General features: G+C 44.4%; 1 protein-coding gene across 1 annotated transcript in view; it reads right to left on the bottom strand.

Annotated features, from left to right (window-relative positions):
- The window catches only part of PREP (prolyl endopeptidase), a 136677-nt gene that overhangs the window by 105132 nt on the left and 7810 nt on the right, over positions 1 to 23735 (bottom strand). The window contains exons 3-5 of the mRNA XM_082668915.1: positions 5448 to 5581; positions 4190 to 4320; positions 1499 to 1708 (exon numbers count right to left, since the gene is read on the bottom strand). Coding sequence (XP_082525041.1) covers positions 1499 to 1708; positions 4190 to 4320; positions 5448 to 5581 — 475 coding nt within the window. The remainder of the gene's footprint in view (positions 1 to 1498; positions 1709 to 4189; positions 4321 to 5447; positions 5582 to 23735) is intronic.

The raw sequence follows: 23735 nt of genomic DNA on the forward strand, positions 1-23735 counted from the left end.
AAATAATAATTTCCATGTTTTTCACAAGTTAACTTAATAACACTGTTCTCTAACAAGAAATGGCCAGTTATATACTTTTTTGGTCTCCTAGAACTTGGAAACAGCCAACACTTTCTAACTCAGCAGCACTCTTCATACAGGCAGCTAATTCAGTGTACAGAGCACAGAGGTCTTTCTTTAGCCAACATCCTTGAATAAAAAGCCTACTCTTAGCTCCTCTTGTAGCTCATTGGTGAACTAAGAAAAAGGTACTACAGTAATCTAATCCAAGGCAGCAAAAGCTATTGATAAATGCAGCTGAAAGAGATGAAAAGTATTAGAGCCTTATTCCCAATTCAACTGGGGGGAAAAGAGAAAAAAAGACTATCTAAAGATGACAAAGATACAGCAATTCATGATAAGGGGACAGCATGTGCAGGAGAAAGCACTGGACTAGCCGTGCTTCCTGCCAGCTCTAGGCCCTGCAACAAGTAACTGAGACTCTGCACCCCAGCTCCAAAACTCCAGCAAAGGGATGGCAGCCCACCTGTAAAGATCAACGAAGACAACATGAAAATGCTGTACACCACATGGAAATATGGAGTAGCGTAAAGAAGATGATGTCGACAGCTTGTACCAGCAAGGTACAAGCTACAGGGCCCTTCCTGCCTGGGAAGGTGAGAGGTGAAGGAAGAAAGAGGGACCACTTGCACACAATAGGATCTTTGTGCAATTGAAGCAGAGAACAAAGGTGTGTCCTGGTAGTTAATGAGGACAAAAGCGTCAAGACAAGTGTGACCGACAGGTGACCTGTAACTTCTGAGCAGAGAAAGAGATGTGATTCCTGCAAAATTTTATCATCACTCAACATCATTAAATAAGTTGGTTTTGTTAAAAAAAAAAAAAATCCATCTTCTCCATGATCCCCTTGGGAGAAAGAATGCATATGTGAAGAACGGACGGCAATAAAAATGGCCCCACAGTTCCCTGTATCTCTCTCCCAACCCCTTGAATAGCAGTTGGTCCTGTGACTTGCTTTGGCCCAAAGAATGCAGTGAAGTGATGTTCCAATAGCAAGCCCAGGCATCAAAGAGGTCGTGCCTTTCAGCTCTCCCCCTTGGAATTCTGCTGAGCTGCCATGTGAACAGGCCTGGACTGGCCGGCTAGAGAACGAGAGACCACATGGAGCAGAAGTGACGCCCCAGACATGTGAAAACGTCACGCTAAGATCAGTCAACTGACCAGCAGCTCATCTCACATACATGATAGAATTCAGCTAAGCCCAGAAGAACTGCCTGGCCAACCTGAAGACTCACAGTGCAAATGAATGGTCGTTATTCTGAACCACAAAGTTTTGGCAGGAACTGTTACACAACTATGCTAACAGATAAAACGTCCTTCCAGGAAACATGATTCTAGACCAAGCAACCTCTATGTGGGGTTTAGCTTCTTTCTTTAAGTCATGTGAAGTCACACTTCATTTCATGAAAAAGGTGCTTCATCCGAAGTCTCAACCTACCATCACTTTTCCCATCCTGTTGTGGGTATGCGTTGTAGAACATTCCCTTCCCATCGTGGGTCCAGGCCATACAGCTGAACTTGACTCTTTCGAGCACATCTGGAAGCTCTTTGGCACCATCGACTTTCATGAACTTGATCGTCACCCAATCTGAGCCACTGGCACTCAGACCATAGGCAAAATATTCACCATCTTCACTGAATGCATAGCCTAAGGGACACATGAGAAATTGTCAAATGGTGAACATGGGGACACCACTCCCAGCCTTGCCCGCTGCCCACTGTGCTGTCTGACAAAGCTCTCTGTCACACATGGAAGCAGAATGTGGCAACAGGAGGAGCAGGCAACTGGTTGTGAGGAATTCTGGGGGCTCACCCAGGTCTCCCAGGAATTTGCCTTATGACCTTGGACAAGTTTCTTAACCTTTCCAGGCCTTAGTTTCTTCATCTGTAAAATGAAGTAATACATTATATGACCACTAAGATGCTTCCATTTAAAAATTTTCTATAATTCAATAAGCAGTTCACTTAAAAGCAGAGCTCATCTGGGTTTATACTTGGAAGGAGGGGGGAAAGGAGTAAGGACACTGCTTTTAGAGTAATGACTGAATGTAACAGAACTAAACTGGAGCCGTTACGTAATTTTTGGAATGGACTCCAAACTACTTGAAATCCCTCTCTACAACCTCGTTTTCTGAGCATTGCTGGCGCTCCAGGATTAATGTCCACACCATCTGACCACTAAAAGCCCAGGTAAATGAAGCCTGAGGGTTTGCAATGAAGACTCATGCAGTGCACATTCCAAAAGTGACCGTGAAAAGATAAGGAAAGCAACACCACGGAGGGACTAATGCACTGTCCTCCATTCTTTGGGGCCACCACAGACAGAATGTTCTAACCACTGTGGAATGCTTCTTGACACATATTTATGTGTTTCTATTAGCTTTATGATTCTAAGGAATGTGTAGTGTTTGGTACCAGACACTGACACTAGGGATTTCCTCTTATGATGCCTGTTAAACTTCACTGGGGGTTAAAAATTATCCTAAGAAACACAACTATTTTCACGGGTTTCCTACTATTTTACATGGAACTTCTACTAGGGAAAAGTAAGGTTAAAATTTCATAAAACCTTCTTATTAATCACTTATAATTCCTATAAAGTATCCAGGCTCAAACGTATATAAACGCAGAAAAGAGTCAAGAATGTGATGAGGAGTAAATATTCACTTTTTATGCTACATAAATTATATATAATTTTAAAATTTTCAGGAAAAATGTAAATAAAACACTTGGACTTGAAATGTATGTTTAAAAAATCACATACTATCAAAAGAATCTGAATGTCTACCTATACTGTGACTTCCCTATAATATTTTCAGAAAACTCAAAGACTGAGACCAAGTCCCATGTCTAATTTACCTTGCCATCCATCAGGGTCCGTACATGACAAGCATTACATAAAAATGTTACTGGAATGAATTATCAGAGTGAGAGGTGAGACCCTGTTATAATGAAGTCCTCTGGATGAGTTGCAAGATAGACCCTGGTTAAAATGAAATAAACTTCTATTTAGGGTGTATTACTGCACAGAATCAGTGTATTAAATTCACTCACAACTGATCTTCATTTCCAAGACCAAATTCAGGGAAGAATACTGACAATAAGCTGGCTGGCATCTTATTTCCAATACCGATTACTCTCAATACTAATGAGATTAAAGATCATCGTGTACATACACAGCCTATTGGGGGAGAGGAGGAGGGAAGTGCTAAATGACTGAATGCCTTTATAAAAGGGTCTTCTCACACAGATCTGCTGGCACAGGCCTCTTTAATTCCCACCTAATCAGTTACAGGACTTCAGCGTTCCAACTGCTCAATTCTGTAGGGCTGAACCTGTGCTTTTTCTACAAAAGACAAGATGCTACGGAGGAAATGCTGAGCCAACTTAACTCAAAACATCTAGAATACTAGCCAGAGATGATTCTCAGAGTGTACAATTTTTAAACCACAGAACCAGAGTGTAGACAACTTCCTTACCCTAGAAGTGGTGCTTATGGCACAAACCTGGGTAATCTCATGGCCCGTAGAGGAGGTTACCTCGGGGGAAGTTATTTAGGAGACATACGGCAAGTGCATACATATTTTTGCATACAGCAAAACATACTTATTCAGCTTTTAAACTTGCATCCTCTGGGGACAAGGTACCAAGTTGTCTAATTTCTACAAGACTGTGTTTTATACTTTTAATTCTAACACACTAACAATTAACTAAATATGAAAACATCACTTTTTCCCCTCAAGGAAGCAGATTTCATAAATATTCTTTCCTGTTTTATATTTATAGTTAAAACATTCTTTGTACAACTTAAATTTCTTACAGAAGAGAATTAATTTTTTTCCAAACACAGACAGGTCTCAGAGAAGCTACAGAAAGTGAAGATGATACTTCAAGATCCCGGAAGCCCTAGAAGCTAATTTAGGTCCAGTGTGAATTACTCTCTGGTCCTGCTTCATGCCATCAGAAGGAGATGTGACTACCCATGTGTTCTGAATTTACCGTGCATAAATCAGCTTTCCTGACACTGCGTGTGCGTCTGTTCTACAATACGGTCCACACTCTGTCTGGTCTTTCAGAGCTGCGAGCGAGGGCCCCGGGACTCCCGTGGGCCTGGCTGTGTAGCCCTCACCTCGGAGCGCCACCGTGCCGTCATCGGAGAGTATGTTGGGGTCAAGGAACACTCTGGCTTCACCCTCTAAGGAATCCTGTATATATAATACTCGTTGGTTCTGCAAACCTGTATTGTAAAAATAGAAATACCTGGGGGACAGAGATGGTCTTTATTCAGCTATGGAGTTCTATTTGTGCAGAAAAACCAAATACATACAAACAAATAGAAAAAGGAAAACAACATACAAAGGTACGACTGCAAACAGGCCGTGCCAGGGACATGGGGACTAGAGTGGAAGGTCCCACCATCTCCCTGTAGCTAGAGTTTGTTCCCTGGATTGCTTTAAGAATTCAAATAATATATTGTAATTCTACACATTAGCTAAATAAAGCCTGCTTTATTTCCTAAAGTGAAAACTGATATTCAAATAAAGCAGTAACTTTTTCTTTTCAATGGAGAAGACAGCAGATTTGCTAAGATGAAGTGCTGGTTCCCATCCCTAGCCAGGGTGCTAGGGTAGGGGGTGGGCAAACCTTTTCTGTAACGGGCAAGACTGCAAATTAATTAAGCTTTGTGCACCATACAGACTCTGATGCTACTACTCAATTCTGCAGTTGTTGTACAAAAGCAGCCGTGAATAACACACCAACAATGCGCATGGCTGTGTGCCATTTAAACTTTATTTACAAAACGGGGGGTAGACAGGGCTTGGCATGCAGATCATACTTTGCTGATCCCTATGTATGTGAAGTCTAACAAACTCTAAAGTAAATTTGTGGTAGTGGTTCCAAAGAGAGCTAAAAAGCAAACAAGAGACTTATGTTTTAAGTGGGTGTCAGAGGGCAAGGAACAAGAGAGGTGAATTAATGGGTGCTGCACCTTGGCCCATTTCCATTCCTGGATGGAAGAAATCCATATAATAAGGTCTTTTCAAGTAGTAGAAGCTAAAGAGAATTAATTTCAGAGGCAAACAAATTCCATTGCTGTCTATGAATCCTGCTATCTCACCAATTACTAGCCACGAGACAACAATCATTTCCTACAATCTAGATTTCGTCCTAGGACACATCTCTGCTAAATTTCTTGGTCCTTCTTTTAAGAAAGTGGTCAACAGACCAAAAAATATTACTCTCATATTCCAGCATAGAAATGAATTGATTTTATAATGAATTAAGTTTATAAACTGATAAGTTATTCCGAATTTGTACTGTAAAATTTAAGAACGTATTAGATCAGAAAAGTAAAAAGAAAATTAAATGAAAGCAACTTCACATACCTTTTCCCTTTCTTGAAGTGGCAACTATACTTGGGATAGTCATACAATTCAGTCATTCTCTCTTTGTATAAACCTCTGATAGGACACTGCTCAAGAAATGGCACAGTAATCTTGTTCTGGGCCTCCACAAAAGCCTGGAGAGAAAATTTAAATGAACAAAGCAAGTCAGATATAAAATTTTCCATGGGGAGTGTTATCCATTAATATGTATCAGCAAGATTCAGCAATTTTACTCCTGGGAATATAACCTAAGGAAACAAAAACACTACGTCGAAGAGATATCTGCACCCCCATGCTCACAGCAGCATTATTTACAATAGTCATGACATGGAAACAACCGAAGTGTCCACTGATGGATGAATGAGTAAAGAAAAGGTGTGGAATATATATAGACAATCAAATATTAGTCAGTCATAAAAAAGTAGGAAATTCTGCCATTTGGGACAATATGGATGGACCTTGAGGACATTACATTAAGTTGAACGGAGAAAGACGAATACTGTATGATCTCACTCATATGTGGATTCTTAAAATATAAAACAAAACAAAAGCCCCAAACTCACAGAAAAATCCTATCTGTGGTTATCAGAGGCAGGGGATAAAGGGAGTAGAACTGGATGAAGGTGGTCAAAAGACACAAACTTCCAGTTATAAGATAAGTAAGTACTAGAGATGTAATGCACAACATGAGGACTGTAATTAACACTGCGATATGATATATATGAAAGTTGTTAAAAGAGAGTAAATCCTAAGAGTTCTAATCACAAGGAAAAAAATATTTTTTTTCTTTCTTTTGATATCTGTAGGAGATGACGGATGTCAACTAAACTTGTCCTGGTAATCATTTCATGATACACGTAAGTCAGATCATTATGTTCAACACCTTAAACTTATACAGTGTTGTACATCAATCATATCTCAATGAAACCTGGAAAAAAAGGATTTAAAAAATGTATCAGTGAAAGCATATTTTCCCTCAATAAATAATAACAACTAATACTTCCACGGCACTAAGTATGCACCCAGCAGGTATTAACTCATTTAGGACTCATAATTCTATACAGAAGCTTCTGTTTTAGCCCAGCTTTCTGGATGGGGAGACTGAGTCTTAGAGGTCAGAAAGGTGCCGAACATCACGCGGCTGCGAGAGGCAGAGCTGGTTCCCAAATCTACGCTCTAACCAAACACAGTATCAGCTACTCAGATCACGCACTGTCAAGACACTACACTCATCCTGTGCAAGGCTCCACGCCCCTCAGCAGCTGGTGAGCCCCAAACATCAGAGTTAAAGAAACCAAGTTAGAGATACCTAGGTACTACTTTATCAACTTTTGTTTTTGGCCGCGTTGGGTCTTTGTTGCTGTGCACGGGCTTTCTCTAGTTGCGGCGAGCAGGGGCTACTCTTCGTTGCGGTGCACGGGCTTCTCATTGCGGTGGCTTCTCTTGTTGCGGAGCACGGGCCCTAGGCGCGTGGGCTTCAGTAGTTGTGGCACCCGGGCTCAGTGGTCGTGGCTCACGGGCTCTAGAGCGCAGGCTCAGTAGTTGTGGCACACGGGCCCAGCTGCTCCGCGGCATGTGGGATCTTCCTAGACTAGGGCTCGAACCCGTGTCCCCTGCATTGGTAGGCGGATTCCTAACCACTGCACTGCCGGGGAAGTCCCATATCAATTTTGTTTTTGACAATCTTTCTAAGACCTTCTACCCTTGTCAACTCCAGAGAACTTTGCTAAATGCTGAAACTAAAGAATATTTAAAACAAAATTGGAAAGTGCATTGAATAAGTATGTCAACAATAATGGTTTATAAGATGAGCAAGAGATGGCCTGCAGGCCATCAGGAGACCCTGGCAGCAAAAGCAGGGGAAGGAGCAGTTTTTACAACAGATCAGTTGTATCCAAGCGTAACCTATCTATAACTAAGCAGTTAGAAAATTTATAATGTTATAATACTATAAAAACTTGGTTTCATAATAATTCACATCTGGCTATTAGAAATAAAACAAGAATAAATGTATCAGCTCTAAATTCAATCGAAGGTTTAATCAGATGTCTATACAAAGGTAAAACCCTTTTGATAGGAGAAAACTTCAGGAAATTAACAACTTGCTACACTTGGAATGGCAGGCAAAAATGCGTTATTATCAGAGTTCATCCAGATCTAAGTGCCGACCCCAGCTCCAAACGGTCTCTAAACGGGCTCTCCTACACAAACCACTGACCCCGCCCTGGAGAACCACGATTGTGTGCCGAGAGAAAGCTGTTCTAAAACTCGAAGTTTACAATGCACTTGAAAACAAGTGAGGAAGAGTGTGAGGTATGAGTACAATGATGAATAACAGCTTTGCAAGAGGATCGGTTCAAGAGAAATGAAACTGTTATGGGTCACATTTCTTATTTCATTCAAACAGAAAGTAACATTGACTGAGTCCCACAGAAATACAACGCCAACTGCTTATCACGAGGGATTGGCAAACCTCGCCCTGGCCTGCTTTCCTACGGCACTCAAGCTTAGAATAGTTTTTATATTTTTAACTGTTGGGCAGGTGGGTGGGGGGGAGGGGCGGGCTGCAAACCCAGCAGTGACCTAGGTGGCTCACATCTACAATATTTCCTGTGTGGCCCTTCACAGGAAAAGTTTGCTGACCCCACTCTATCTCATTAAAAAGTGTCAACAAGGAGATTAACTCTTGTTTTTTAGTTACAAAGTCAATGCACAGCTGCGAAGCCACGCGGGGGCAGCGTTCTGGAGATCGCTAAGCGTGTGCAAGAGCATCACCTGATTTCATGGGCAAAGGAAATGCCAGGCCTCCTTTACAGACGTGGAAAGGGAGGCAGGTGGTACTGAAGGCACTTGGCCAGCACCACACAGCGAGGGAGCGATACTGCTGAAGCGGAATCATGTTCTTCCAGTCACTGTAACAGTGACCGAGGCCGACTCCTTGCCTGATACTGGATGTGGAGACAAAGCAGACCCACTGGGGAGAAGGCAGGCAGCCTGGGCTTTCTCTGATCTCCTCCCGCTTGGGCTGGGCAGCCCCATCAGGGTGCTGGAGTGTCGACAAGGATTTAATGTGAACCTAGTGTGCGTCAGTACCGATCCTGGCATGGTAGGTGGAGGGGTGAGAAGTCCAAGACAAGATCCCTGCCATTGTGGAGCGAACGTTCTACCGGGGGAGACAAGACACAAGCCAGAGGGCTGCAGAGAACAGTCAGTCCTAAGGACGCACTCAGGGTAGCCGTGGGGCGAAGCTCCTACTGGAAGTAGCATCCACGAGACGCGCAGCTCCTGAACCGCTACTGCCAGCCCACGGCGAGCGCAGCGACCGGGAGGGGGCGCCACAGCAACGGGACGCTGCCGTGACATCTCTGTTACATTTCACAAAAATATAAAGCCCCCACGGAAATTTGAAAGCCATCTTTCACCACCAATCCTGGGCAACACTGGGATGGGGGCGTCCTTACTTCTAGCAGGATGGCCAGGGAGGCTCTTCTGAGGCTCTGAATTGAGATCTGATAGGCAAGAGGGAGCAGCTCTGTAAAGACGGGAAGAGCGTTCCAGGCCAAGGAAACTGCAGGTGCCGGGCCCTGGGCGGAGGAGCTTGGCAGGTGAGAAGAGTACGGAGGTCAGGGAGGCTGGGGATGAGTGAGAGAGACTGAGACCCAGGCAGGAGCTAGATCCCGTGGGCCCTGGTGGGCAGATGTGAAGTTTGAATCTTCATTCCAAATGCAAACAAGCTATGCCTGGGTGAGGAGACAGTTACATAGTCTGCTTTAACTTTTCAAAGGACTACTCTTGCTCTGGGTGGAAAACAGACTATAGGGGAGCAAAAGCAGAAATAGGGAAGCCGGTTAGGAAGCCGGGGCAGCGGTCCAGTGGGAGACAAGGCCAAGTGGAATGGCTGGGCTCTAAAGGAGCAGGAACGACCACTGTAATGGGAGTAGGGACAGAGAAGATGGGCACAGCGCATGCTCACATCTAGATTTGATGGCTGTTTCCCAGAGGGCCTCGCCAGAACATTCTAGCTGCTTAGGGCTCCCACCCTGAGGCCCCAGCAGACTGAGGGTCTTGGCTGGCCCCTTCCCCTTCCACTGGGGGTCCTCTGAGGAGGGAGCCCTGCAGACTTCGTTTCCCTAATCCGTCTGATTTGTGTCTGTACGAGGCTGCATCTAGGCCTCATACCCTGGATCTTGGAGGACCATGGCGGGTGCATGAGTCATAGATCCTCAGTTCATTTTCCCTGGAAAGGTGGAACTGCACCCTCCCACGGTTTCTCTATCTTGCTTTGCTTCTCAGCTACAGTTACAACTGCTGCAACAGAACCCATCTCACACCAAAGCAGGCACACTGGCTTTTCTCACTTAAAATGTTCAGAAAACCATTAAGTCAGCCGTCGGAATGCTACTAAATAACTAGGCACATTATATACAATCTTGCTACCTCTCACCCACAAATGTGAGTCAATTACTTTAACTAGAGCAATATTCAAAGACTGCACCCTTCCCAGTCCAGTATCTAGATGCAAACAGTGTTCAAGTTCTTAAAAGTCTAAGTTCCGTCATAGTGTACATATTTCTCATTTGGGCAAGTCCTTTTCATGAAGGCGGGTACAAATTTTCTGTAAAGGGGCTTTGTGAAATGCGGGGTTCCAAAGAACGCCAGTAATGCCTTCTTGGTCATTTATGGATTTGATAGTCTGGCTTCTGGGTCTGAAAATTAGAGCAAATTTGGGGGAAAGGGAAAAGAGGTATAAGGATAAAGAAAAGAAAAACTGGAGGAATTGCAGAATGGTAAAGAAGCAGGGTGAGGGGAATGAAATTCTCCTTGTCCCTCACGAGTCTCAGCATCGAAGGTCACACTCCAGGATATTATTAAAATCACTGAAACCTGAAAGCCCATGAAATGACACCAGCAGCTGAGCCTTTAAAGGGGAGTTTGGAGTTCATAGTTTAGAGTTCATAGCTACGGATGAGTCTGAAAATATTGTTCTAAGAACAGCTGCTCAAAGCTAAGAAATCCAATTCACATTGCATTCTGCCTTGACTATCAGAAATCTTCAAAGCAAAGTCCCAGTTATGCAAGACGATTAAATCTGAGAGCTCTGCTGTGTAACACTGTGCCTGTAAGTTAACGATGTTATACCGTACACATTAACGCATTAAACGCTGTTCAGAGGGCAGATCTGAACAAACAACAAAACAAAGCTACCTGGCAAAGGGTGGCTCAGTGTGGGAGCTGGAGATGCCTTTACCTTCACTGTCTTCAGAAAGAATTTTTTTCAAGTTGTCCTCATATGTACTATGCTTTAATCCACAAAATATCTCAAGTCCTTCTACAAGCACAATTTTTACATATAGGAATAAAAAGGATGCGTACAGCTCCTCATTAAATAGATATGTATACAGAACATCACGACAGGCAACACAGGATTGAACACATGAATCACATGGATAAGATAAGAGCTACAGGAGAACAAATGAAGGGGAAACTACTGCTGGGATAGGGTGGTGTAGGCCTTGGGGAGTGGGGCAGGCAGGCAGTCCAATGCCCAGGAGGGACTTCCAGGTGGGAGACCCACTCCATCATGGGTACCACCCAGGTGAAACCAGGGATGGTGCTATCTACAACCCACAAACTTAGAGGAGTTTCTGTTGCAAATTATATGTAGGTGTGTGTAAATATATTATTTATTTAAATATATAGACACACACACACACACAAAGACACGCACATATGAATGAGCTGGTTAAAGCAAGTGGTTGGTGCCACAGCACGGCCTGGCAGAAAACCCCGATCGTAGTCATGTGTGAAGGGCTGAGAGCATCCTGGAGGCCAGAGGAGGAAGCACACCTGGACCCCCTCTCCCTGCTGGGAGCGTAGCAGAATTCGGAGATGACTCTCCAAGTGCAGGGATATGCCCATAAATGAGAAGGCAAGAGGTGGCAAAGCTCATCCCGGAGGCTGCAGGAGGACCCAGGGCCAGGAGGGCTGGACGGTCACATGGAAAACCAGAGGCATGCCAAACAGAGGATGAGAGGCAGCTGCTGCAGGAGACAGCTTTAGAAACGGAGACTATGGAGGAATGGGGTAATGTACCGGACAGATTTAGGAACCTACACCCAAAAGAGAGAAGAGTGCCCCTTATTTTCCAGTGCGCTCCGAACTTTCAAACATTAGCAGTCCATCAGACGACAAAGAAAAGCTTGCTCGGGTCACGGTGGTAACTACAATGCCATTACCTCAACCCAGAGAGGGGCCTTTCTCTTCCTGGTCCCACAAACCCCTACAAACCCCAAGGACGAGCCACGTCAAATCCAACAGGCGAGAGCCCAAAACCCATGGGGCTTGTCCTTGAACATTAAAAGCCCAGAGTGGGTCCCTCTCTTCTCTCTGGGACCATCTGCTCTCAGGTCAGGAAGGCTCCCACTAAGCTTCCCGCTGCATGTGGGTAACAGACCAGGTGGGGCCTTCCAGAAGCCCTGCCAGGACTCTTTCCACCTTCTCTGCCTGTCCTGCTGAAGGCAAATCAACTTGTTCCCTCACTGGGCTAGTTACTGTCAATCAAGGGGGAAGGAAACAGAAAGTCTCATTCCGACCTTAGATTCAAGCCTTGTTCTCAGATCTCACCATCGCCCTTTGAAGGGCGCCCCTTCAAAGTCGGAACACTAACCCTTTTTGGCTCCGTTCTTGGGTGTACACACTACTGACCAGAAGCCTGGCAAGGACAGAGGTGATCTGCACATCAAATCCAAACCTAACTAAAAATCCAACCAGGACGAAGTCAAACACGTACAAATCCTCTCTTGAATAATTCTTGTATCAGTGAGGGAATCCAAACTATGACAAGAGTATTTGAAAAATAAGAAAAACTAAAACATTAAGAATTAAAGTTCTTAATGCAAATCACAACTACAATGAGGTATCACCTCACACCAGTCAGAATGGCCATCATCAAAAAATCTACAAACAATAAATGCTTGAGGGCTTCCCTGGTGGCGCAGTGGTTGAGAATCTGCCTGCTAATGCAGGGGCAACGCATTCAAGCCCTGGTCTGGGAGGATCCCACATGCCGCGAAGCAACTAGGCCCGTGAGACACAACTACGGAGCCTGAGCGTCTGGAGACTGTGCTCCACAACAAGAGAGGCCGGGATAGTGAGAGGCCCGCGCACCACGATGAAGAGTGGCCCCCGCTTGCCACAACTAGAGAAAGCCCTCGCACAGAAACGAAGACCCGACACAGCCAAAAATAAATTAATTAATTAATAAACTCCTACCCCCAACATCTTCTAAAATAAATAAATAAATAAATGCTGGAGAGGGTGTGGAGAAAAGGGAACCCTCTTGCACTGTTGGTGGGAATGTAAATTGATACAGCCACTATGGAGAACAGTATGGAGGTTCCTTAAAAAAGCTAAAAATAGAGTTACCATATGACCCAGCAATCCCACTACTGGGCATATACCCTGAGAAAACCATAATTCAAAGAGTCATGTACCATAATGTTCATTGCAGCTCTGTTTACAATAGCCAGGACATGGAAGCAACCTAAGTGTCCATCGACAGATGAATGGATAAAGAAGATGTGGCACATATATACAATGGAATATTACTCAGCCATGAAATGAAATGAAATTGAGTAATCTGCAGTGAGGTGGATGGACCTAGAGTCTGTCTTACAGAGTGAAGTAAGTCAGAAAGAGGAAAACAAATACTGTATGCTAACACATATATATATAGAATCTAAAAAAAAAAAATGGTTCTGAAGAATTTAGGGGCAGGACAGGAATAAAGACACAGACGTAGAGAATGGACTTGAGGACACGGTTAGGAGGAAGTGTAAGCTGGGATGAAGTGAGAGAGTGGCATGGGCATATATACACCACCAAGTGTAAAACAGATAGCTAGTGGGAAGCAGCCACATAGCACAGGGAGATCAGCTCGGTGCTTTGTGACCCCCTAGAGGGGTGGGATATGGAGGATGGGAGGGAGACGCAAGAGGGAGGAGATATGGGGATATATGTATACATATAGCTGATTCACTTTGTTATACTGCAGAAACTAACACACCACTGTAAAGCAACTATACTCCAATAAAGATGTTAAAAAAAAAAAAGAATTAAAGTTCTTAGAATGTGGTAAAAACACTTCGAGTTGAGATCTGCTTCTTTTCGGTATCTTTAGGAAGCCCCACTGATAGACTGGGGGTGGAGTGGCTGAGGTGTGACCTCTGCTAGCCATCAGAGTACCCCTCCCCGAGATCCAGGGATTGATCCAGAGCCGGGCAGGACGTCCATGCAGGATGAGGCTCGAGGCTGATCTAAGGGCTTTGTTTCATGAATCCCACACACATCGGGGCAGCTGACCTGATCTAGTCCACAGGACGGATTCAGGAGTGGACCTGGAACAGGCTCGGGGGATGGCGTTGGTGCCTGGGTGTGCCATATGCTGCAGGACAGCGCCCACACTGTGACTGATGAGGTACATCTGGCCCAGGGGAGGTGCTCTGTACCCAAATAGAAAGGCTGGGCCTGGAAAATGAGTTACGACTTCGGGAAGTCTGGGGGTTACCCTCTCTCTCGATCAGATTTTATCGTTTCTGGGTGCCGGCAGCTTACGCTGAATGTCATAGATAAGGTTAGTGATACCTCTATGTTCGAACTATGCTAACTCCTTTCTACATTCTTCACATAAGTAAACCCTGTTCACTTTCATAGGCAGAGTCTTTCGTCCATTCTTCTCTACATGTAACAGTCAATAAAGTAGCTATGAACCCAGGCTAAGCAACCAGAATCCTGTTTCAGGGACTGAGGTGAACACTGGAAGGAGAAGTAATCTCATGAGGTGTGGGGTTGTCAGGACTGTGTAAAGCCTGAAGGGGCAAGGCCCATCTTTCCCTACCACGTGGGAGAGGCTGCTAGAAAATAAAACAATCAGAGAGAAGCAGATGACCTAAGAGACAAAGAGAGACAGGTTTCCAGAAATATCATGTGCAGTCCCGGCTCAGGCTGTGCCTAAAGGCATGTACTGATCTTCAATTATGTGAGCCACTCAGCTCCTTTTTTTTTATATGAGCTAGAGCGAGCTGGCTTTCAGGTGCTGCTCGTCAAGAGTCCTGCCTGATACAGCTCTTCCAGGAGCCGCTCAGCCAGCCAAGCGTGGGCAGGGTAGGAGAGGAGGAATCCACCAGAAGCTTGCCCAAGGGCTGGATAGGGAAGCCTGGAAAAGGTGATCCACCAATGAGAAAGAGTGAAATTTAACTAAACGTTCAAACCAAAAAGTTTTAAAGTAACAAAGCGAAATAAAAAGAAATTAATGAGCTAGAAAATTAAAGAGTACAACTTATAAGGCCTAGAACCATTTCTTTCTAAAAAGACAAACAGCAACCAAAAAACTCCCATGCATTCAACCGAAGCGCTGGCTAAACCAGTCGAAAAGGGGAGAGGAGTTACAGATGCTGGAAGTTTGAAATAATAAAGAAAGAGAGACAGGGACTTCCCTGGTGGCGCAGTGGTTAAGAATCCGCCTACCAATGCAGGGGACACGGGTTTGATCCCTGGTCCGGGAAGATCCCACATGCCGCGGAGCAACTAAGCCCGTGCGCCACAACTACTGAGCCTGCGCTCTAGAGCCCACGAGCCACAACTACCAAGCCTGCGGGCCACAACTACTGAAGCCCACGCGCCTAGAGCCCGTGCTCTGCAACAAGAGAAGCCACCGCAATGAGAACCCTGTGCACCGCTACGAAGAGTACCCCTGCTCGCCGGAACTAGAGAAAGCCTGCACGCATCAATAAAGACCGAGCACAGCCAAAAAAAACCCCAAAAAACAAATAGAGACACAAACAAGGAGAGTAAAGTCATTACAAGAACTATTTCACATAATCCCCTGTTAGTAAATTTTAAAATCTCAATGACACGGACAATTTTCTAGGAAATACAGATGCCTAAAATTGATCCAAAAAGAAAGGAGATCTAAACAGAGCCCAAGAAATAATTGCAGTAAAAGAATTTGTCCCAAATAGCTCTAAAGATGAGGCCTATTAAATTATCAAGCAGATAGTTCCTGTGCTATTTAAACTATTTAATAATAAGTGCAATGGCAAGCATTTATTAAGCACTTACTTGTGTCAACCACTCCGCTCCACGGTTCAAAAACATTATCACTCAATTTTACCCACAACCATACACAGTAGTTTTCTCCAGATTATAAATCAGAAAATTGAAGCTTAGGGGCTTCCCTGGTGGCACAGTGGTTAGGAGTCCGCCTGCCAATGCAGGAGACGCGGGTTACAGCCCTGGTCTGGGAAGATCCCACATGCCGCGGAGCAACTAAGCCTGTGCGCCACAACTACTGAGCTTGTGCTCTAGAGCCCGAGAATCAAAACTACTGAAGCCCGCGTGCCTAGAGCCCACGCTCCACAACGGGAGAGGCCACCGCAATGAGAAGCCCACACACCGCAACGAAGAGTAGCCCCCGCTCGACGCAACTAGGGAAAGCCCATGCACAGCAATGAAGACTCAATGCAGCCAAAAATAAATTTTAAAAAAAATTTAAAAAAAATTGAAGCTCAGAGAGGTTAATAAGCATGACCAATGTCACAACTCTGATAAAATTGTGGAGGTAAGATTCAAACCTGTCTTTCTACCTCTAAAGCTATTCATTAAATGAACATACACTACTGGTTTCCCATGAATAAACAGGTTCCAAGATCTCGAAGGGTTCTCATCAGCTTCTGGGGAGAACAGGGTAGAAAAAAAATTCTGGAAGAAGGGAGACAAGTTAGGAAGCTACTGAATGCCTAGCTCAGTGGCAATGCACGCCTGAACCAGGCAGTGACAGCCTGGATAAAAACAAGAAGGCTATGAGATTCTACACAGGCAGAACTGGAGCTCCAGAGAACGGCGTGCATGATTGAATAGAGAGCTGACCCAAATGGTCAGAGTGCCATCCACTGTTACACAGGAGAGAACCAGAGGTCTTTATTGTGACACATGCCTTGATTTCCCCCAATGAGAAAATTAGAATCGCAAACACTGTCCCTCTAATTTACAAAGACGCTACGAACAAGTGAGGCATCTATGAGAACCTTAACTCCTTGAAAGCGCCCTATATAAATCAAAGGTGTTGTTATTGTTCTCTAATCATGTCTAAGCATTCTCTAGGGCAGTTTTCCCAAGCTTTCTGGATCTTAAGAATTACCTGGTGAGGTGATTGGGAAATAGATTTCTACCCAAATCAGATGCTACAGAAGTAGAGCTTGGGCATGTCTATTTTTAACAAATGCCCAGGTGATTTTTATGACTGAATGCTTTCCCCCTGGACATGGCAGCATGGGCTGGTGAATGGATTCCAGATACCTAAGAGAAAAGAAAGAGGCTCAGAAACGTCAGTTATCTTCGTTCTTTAGTTGTTAGTTCTTTCATAACTGTTTTCCTAAAGATACCATGTCTGATATCAGCATTTCTCATAGAGGACATGCAGATTATTGGAACCAAGGCCGAGTAGCTGCCTACGGGGAACATATTAATGTTAAATGTACACAAGCACCTTAAGAATTTCATCAATGGTTTGGGGTCTGCTTTTCTAAAACGGAGCTTTCCCTGGTGGTGAACAAACGGGGCAAGACTCCCAGCCTCTACTCAAGATGCGGCTCAGCCTCCTTTCGGCACTGACCTCTAGCAGCTCAAAGGTTACGTGGTTCGCCCAACTCCAATCTCTGGTCTCCTAGGCTGATGTGTGAGTCCAGGCCAGCATGGGCCACATCTGTCTTGCTCATGACAACACATCCCTTTCCTCACCCCCATTTAACCCAATGCTTGGTGCAGTGGGCACACCGGTAAACCCAGGACAGGGGGAGAAGGGGAGGGCATGAGCACATATGGAGAAGGAAGGGGAATGAAACCAGTGGACCTATGGCATTAGGGCCAGCCAGCATCCATTCTCCTCCCCAGGGCTCTACCCTGCGTAGTGAGATACTAACCTCACATAGCTGTCCTGCCACTACAGAAGCCAAAGAGGGTCCCTAAGGCTTTTACCAAATCTTTTTTCATTGTCACAGTACAGCCAAGAAGTGAGCACACATCTGGAGCTTGGCCAATCAAAACTCCCTCTCCTGGGATGCAGTCACTTGAACAAGCGACAGAGGGCCAAATCACTGTAATCACTGATGCCATCAGCAGTGCTGGGTGAAAAGTGGAAATTCCCACCACGGAGTCCCACAACTGTCTGGTTCCTGCCTGCTCTAAGCCTGGCCCTCAGTGCATCCCAGGAGCTGGCCTCATATACTTGCTATGAATTCCTTATTTGCCTAACATGGCCAGAATTCATTTATACTGCTTGCCTCAAAAAGCTCATTACAGAAAGCAAGAGAAAGAAGACAGAAAAAGACAAGAGAGAGCACTGCTTAGAAAAGAGGATGGCCCAGGACCAGCAAATTCTATCATACTTTTGACAATTACCCCATGCACAGATCAAAAGGATGTCGTTCTCTAAATACATATTTCAACTGCGGATTTATCAGAAGTGTGTTTGCGAACATACATAAGGCTAAACCTTTCTGTAGGAGGTGGTGAGACCTTTAAGACCTGAGACGCCTTGCAGATTGAGATGATATGTGGTAACAGATTTACCTAGAGCATTTCCTGTTTCCACTAGAGGAGGAACAACACAGTAGTAATTCTCAATCCAGGTCCTTACATGAAACATTAATGAATGGATGGCAGGGCGTTTCACAGGCCAGCTTTGCCAGTGGGTTCAGAAAACACCAATTAAAAGAGGCACTACCAAATAGCTTTAAGGTAATGTTTGGCCTAGTTCAGTCGTCGTCCTTTAGAACAACTAAGCCACACTTAGATGCCACGGTTCCGTTGGCGGAGGTGTGGGGAATTCAATGCTTAGAATTTAAGTATCTTTTTCTAAATAACTAGAATTCAAAAGGAAAATCCTGCTTCATTTTGTGGATGAAAATAAAAAGACAGAGGCGTCTTTAAAGTTCAACATTCTGAGTAAGCAAATAAGAGGACTAGAGGCTGAAGGTCTACATCTCAAAACATTGAAGCAGAAGTGCCCAGGATGTATCATCTTTGTACACAGCTCTGCTGTGTGGGGAAAATGAATTTTTACATGCATTTTCTCAGTTGGGTGTCATTAAAACCTTGGAGCTAAGATGAATTGAGTGTGACTATATTCATTTTATAGATGAAGAAAAGGAATCCCAGGTAAGGTAGCTGGCTGTGCTCAAAGGCCAAGAAAATGAAAGACCAAGGGCTATGACTTCTATTCCCATCTGGCAAATATTCTGTTTCTCCACCCTGCCTCCCAACAGAGGTGACATGGGAAACGCCTGGAAACTCACAGGATGAAGGAACTACTTAAAAAGAGGATATTCACAGTTTGTCCTGATGTCTTCGAAAGAACACCATAAACCAAACCAAAAACCTAAAGTCTCCTATGCTGTTCATTATATCCAGTATTCCTCAGTTCCCAGTCAGCTTCATCTGCTGTCTGTTGGCTTAGAGACACTGAACTGGCCCTTCATGTTAGTGGAAGTCCTGGGAGCAAGCTTCCACGGTTGCCTCTGCGGCCTGACAGCCTGAGGGGGAAATGCAAGTGGACAGAAGGATCGTGGCTCACCCAGCTCCCCACCAGTTCTTGCCCACGCTGGCTCTGCCCCACTTTAGGAAAGCACACCGCCCAGGGAGATCTAGGCCAGACTGATACCAGCACAGAGCAGCAACTCCTCACGCTACCTGCTTTTAGGGTTAACCTCAAAGAACAAAAACAAAAGCAAGCAAGCAAAGAAAAAAACCACATATTAGGATAGGCAGAAAGGATCCCAGGGAAAGGTGCTGACTGCCCTCAACTTTGTTCTCCACCGACCTCTGGGACATTAAAATACCTACACAGAAATCCTAGGCTATTTAAATACCCTAGAGATGATCAGAAGTCCTTTGAGATTTAAATCTTTCCTGCCAAGGAAGGGAACAGTGCGGGCAGAAAGGGGACGTTTCCAGCTTCTTCACCTGTAAGACTGAGGGACTGTTCTGTTCATTACCTTCACAGCCCCTTCTCAGCAGGTGTAATGGGCGACCCCCAACTACTCAGACAAATGGGGTGTGGGGGAAAAGACCTACATTCTGTATTCCTTTGATCCTCTCTGAAACAAATGGTGATGTCATTTTTTAGAAGGACTGAACATAAAAACAATTTTTTTTTTTTGCTGGTTCCTATTAAGAGTTCTTCTCTCATGATCCACAAGGGATGGAGCTGTTGTTACTGTCCTTTTGCCTGAGGCAGCTCTCAGAGAGGGAAAAATAAATTAGCCATTTGATATCTGCAGCTGGTATTCTACATTTGTTTACCTCCTGTACCAAAGCCCCAGGACAGAGCTTCTGTGGAAGCCGGACTTGACACCTAGTTACAATGACAGCAGCTATCCCATGAAAGGTGTAAATTTTTCCTTTCTGTATCTCCCCTTCACTAACTCAGTAACAAGTTCTGGAATATTCAACCAAGAGGCTGAAGCCACAATACGATGGAGTAAAATGGGGAGACTCTTCAAAAGGCTACAAGGACATTGCTTCTATCTGGACTTTAGGGCTGCAAAACCAAGCCCTGGGATGCAGAGACTTTCTCACTATCAGGAAGGGGCGCAGATGGTGCCACGTGCACTGACTGCACCACGATGGACGGGGAGGCCAGGGGAAAGAAATACGCATTCGGTACTCTCACAGGGACCTGGCAGCGAGACGGCTGCTTCCGTAAACTGCAAGGGATTGAGAGGCAATGCAAAGCTGAGGGGGCACAGCAGTCCCCTTGCTGGCGACATACAAGTCTCTACTATTCCCCAGGACGTGTGGTCCATCTGCACAGTGAAGAACGCAGGACCATGGTAAGGTCACTGGATTTGGCAATGGGGCTGCTGCTGGTCACGAAGAGAATGGTTTATATTGATGGGAGACAGGACAAAGGAGGAAGGGCTATCAGCTGCATGGAGGGGCATGCAGAGTGACTTATCGACAGGAAAAGAGGAGATGGCCCGTGACAGTATCTGAAATGAGATCTGAACAGGGCACACCCAAAGGAGCCAGGACACCAACTGAGAGGAAGAAAGAGGCTGCAAAGAGCTAAGGCCGAGTGTGGGGTTTGGGGTTCACTTGTTTGTGTCCCACAGGAAACTTAGGAAGTTAAAGATTAGGAAGTGAATCACATGCACATTACTGTCAGTGGGTGGGGGATGGGTGTCTTGCTATTAGTAGTCTGGAGGCTCAAGTTACCTCGGTGTCAAAATATCGGGGTGCATCAAGGCTGCTACATACTTCCTTCCATGACCTGCAAAGGACAAGCTTTTTTTTTTTTTTTTAAATAGATTTATTTATTTTTATTTTTGGCTGCGGTGGCTCTTCCTTGCTATGCGCGGGCTTTCTCTAGTTGCGGTGAGCGGGGGCTACTCTTTGTTACGGTGCGCGGGCTTCTCATTGTGGTGGCTTCTCTTTGTTGCTGACCACGGGGTCTAGGTGTGTGGGCTTCAGTAGTTGTGGCTCGTGGGCTCTAGAGCGCAGGCTCAGTAGTTGTGGCACATGGTCTTAGTTGCTCCACAGCATGTGGCATCTTCCCGGACCAGGGCTCAAACCTGTGTCCCCTGCACTGGCAGGCAGATTCTTAACCACTGCTCCACCAGGGAAGAGCCTGCTGAATGGGAAGTATGGACTGACCATCTGTTGGGACCTGCCTATCTGTCTTCAAATCCTTTTTAATGACTGCAAACCTCCCTCTCTGCCATCTCACACTGAAAACTTCCAAGGTTACCCTGGTGTCCCATTTACCCCAGTGAGATTTCACTATGGTTCAGACACCTCAAGAGTATATCACACTTACGAGATGTCTAAAGGGCTTTTAACCCAGAGCCTTCCGTTTATCTTATTACTGTTTAGGTTGTATTTCCATACAGATGCTCCTAGAATTACACACATACTTTATAAAGCTGTAATCACTGGGAGCACCACAAGCTTGCATCCTTCTCCCACTTCATATTCTACCTTAAGCACTTTTTCACTTAGAAAGCAATCTTTACAGCCCAACATTTTAATAGAGGCATGTACTATTTCGTTAAGCAGATCCACCAGATTTGACTTAAACACTAAACTATTGTTGGAAATGGTGATTTCCAATTTTTCACTATTAAAAATAATGCCCCAGGAGCTTCCCCGGTGGCGCAGTGGTTGAGAGTCCACCTGCCGATGCAGGGGACGCGGGTTCGTGCCCTGGTCCGGGAAGATCCCGCATGGCGCGGAGCGGCTGGGCCTGTGAGCCGTGGCCACTGAGCCTGCGCGTCCGGAGCCTGTGCTCTGCAACGGGAGAGGCCACAACAGTGAGAGGCCCGCGTACTGCAAAAAATAAAATAAAAAAAATAATGCCCCAAACTGGCCCTTTTCTAGATCTCCCTATTTCTGAAGTGACACTATTACTCTCCCAGTAGGCCTGAAAACTCTTCTTCCTTAGGTATTTGCTTTTTGCTATCAGATGGGTTGATTTCTCATCATTGCTATTGATTTTACATTTATTTGGTACATACTCACGTCACTTGAACGCATTAATTCTAAAAAGTTTTCAGTTGTTTCCCTGAGGTTTTCTAGACACATAATCATAGAATCTATAATTAATGATAATTTTATTTTCGCCTGTACAAATTTCAGTTCATGTTTTATCGCACTGGTCAAAGCTTTGCAAACATACAAAAATAGTAGTGACAGAGATATTCCAGCCTAGCGCTTAGGTTGTTTTGAATATTTATCTTATTAAAGTTATTTCTATTTTTAGCTTTGGATTTTAATTCTTAAAATATTAACTAGGTTTATTATAGAATATAGGTTTAAGCTATGAATGTAATAATATTAAATTGTTCTTGAATTCCTGTGACAAATTCTGCTTTTTTTTTTTTAACCTGCTAACATTATTTAGTCTTTACATCTATATTCACAAGAAAGGTTGGTCCCTATCTTCACTGTCCAAAATGGTAGCCACTAGCCCCATGTAGCAAATAAGCAACTGATCACGTGGCTGGTCTGAATTGATATGTGCTATAAGTATAAAATATATACTGGATTTTGAAAACTTACTTTAAAAAAAAAGAATGTAAAATATCTTAACAGTATTTTATATTCATTACATGCTGAGATGCTAATATTTTGAGTATACTAGATTAAATTATTACAATTAATTTCATCTGTTTCTTGTTACTTACTGTGGCTACTAGAAAACTTTGAATTATCTACGTGGCTTACATTATATCATCTATTGGGCAGTGCTGAAAACACTGTTTCCTCTTTACAAAGGTTGAATTGACCTCAAAGAAACAACTGAGTTGTGTAGGATCTTCTACAAACTGGAACATTTGCTATAAAATAGGGTTACGTGGGCCTTCAGAGCTTGAAAGAATTCACCCAGATTCAAGTCCCCACCACCACTGTCTTTGAGAATTTTCTAAGTTACAAGTCTGCTCTGAGATTCTTTTATAAAGGATAGAGCCTCAAATGCCAGGAACTCTCAGAGTTGGATAACCTATATTAAATACTAGATTAAATCAAAGACTTACCGACAGCATTTCAGATCTTAGTATAAATGAGCTATCAATGTTCCTCACTTCCGGGCTGGTTTTTCATTGAAAACGTAACAAGCAGTTTTTCTTTGATTTAGAGGTTACGTGAAGATTTTCCTTTACACCAAGGTATGGCTAATACACCTGTGTGTACGTGCCTCTCACTGTGAGTAGAAAATGTTCCTGCTGCTCTTCTGAGTGTTAGAAAAACACACTCTGTCTTTTCAGTCTGAGACCGAAATTTCACTCATCAGATTTCAGGTGACAACTAGCTCGCGTCAATAACGAGGTTGTTTAGGGGGAACTGGGCAAGGTGTGTATGGAGGATGCAGGGGGAAGGCACGAGCTGCAAAGCCCTCTGACACCTGAGGTACACCGTCTGAACAGGTCAGCGTGGGAGGGGGGTGGGGGGAAGCCGAGGGTACCTGCAGGAGGACATACAGAGTCCCACGGCAAGCACAGACATGAATATATTCCTATAGCTTGCATTTCCAAAGCTATTACACCCAGAGTCTTTGATCTTTTATCATTTCTTTAATGTGGACTGCCTGGGTTCCACTGGACTGCCTGGGTTCCACTCTTACTAGCTACGTGAACTTGGACATGTTACTTAATCACTCTAACTCAATTTCTTCATCTGTGAAATGGGAAAAATAAAAAGGCCTATGTCAGAGTTTGAGAACTGAATGGGATA

This window comes from Grampus griseus (genome assembly GCF_964374135.1).
Source record: "Grampus griseus genome assembly, chromosome: 13".
Taxonomy (NCBI): domain Eukaryota; kingdom Metazoa; phylum Chordata; class Mammalia; order Artiodactyla; family Delphinidae; genus Grampus; species Grampus griseus.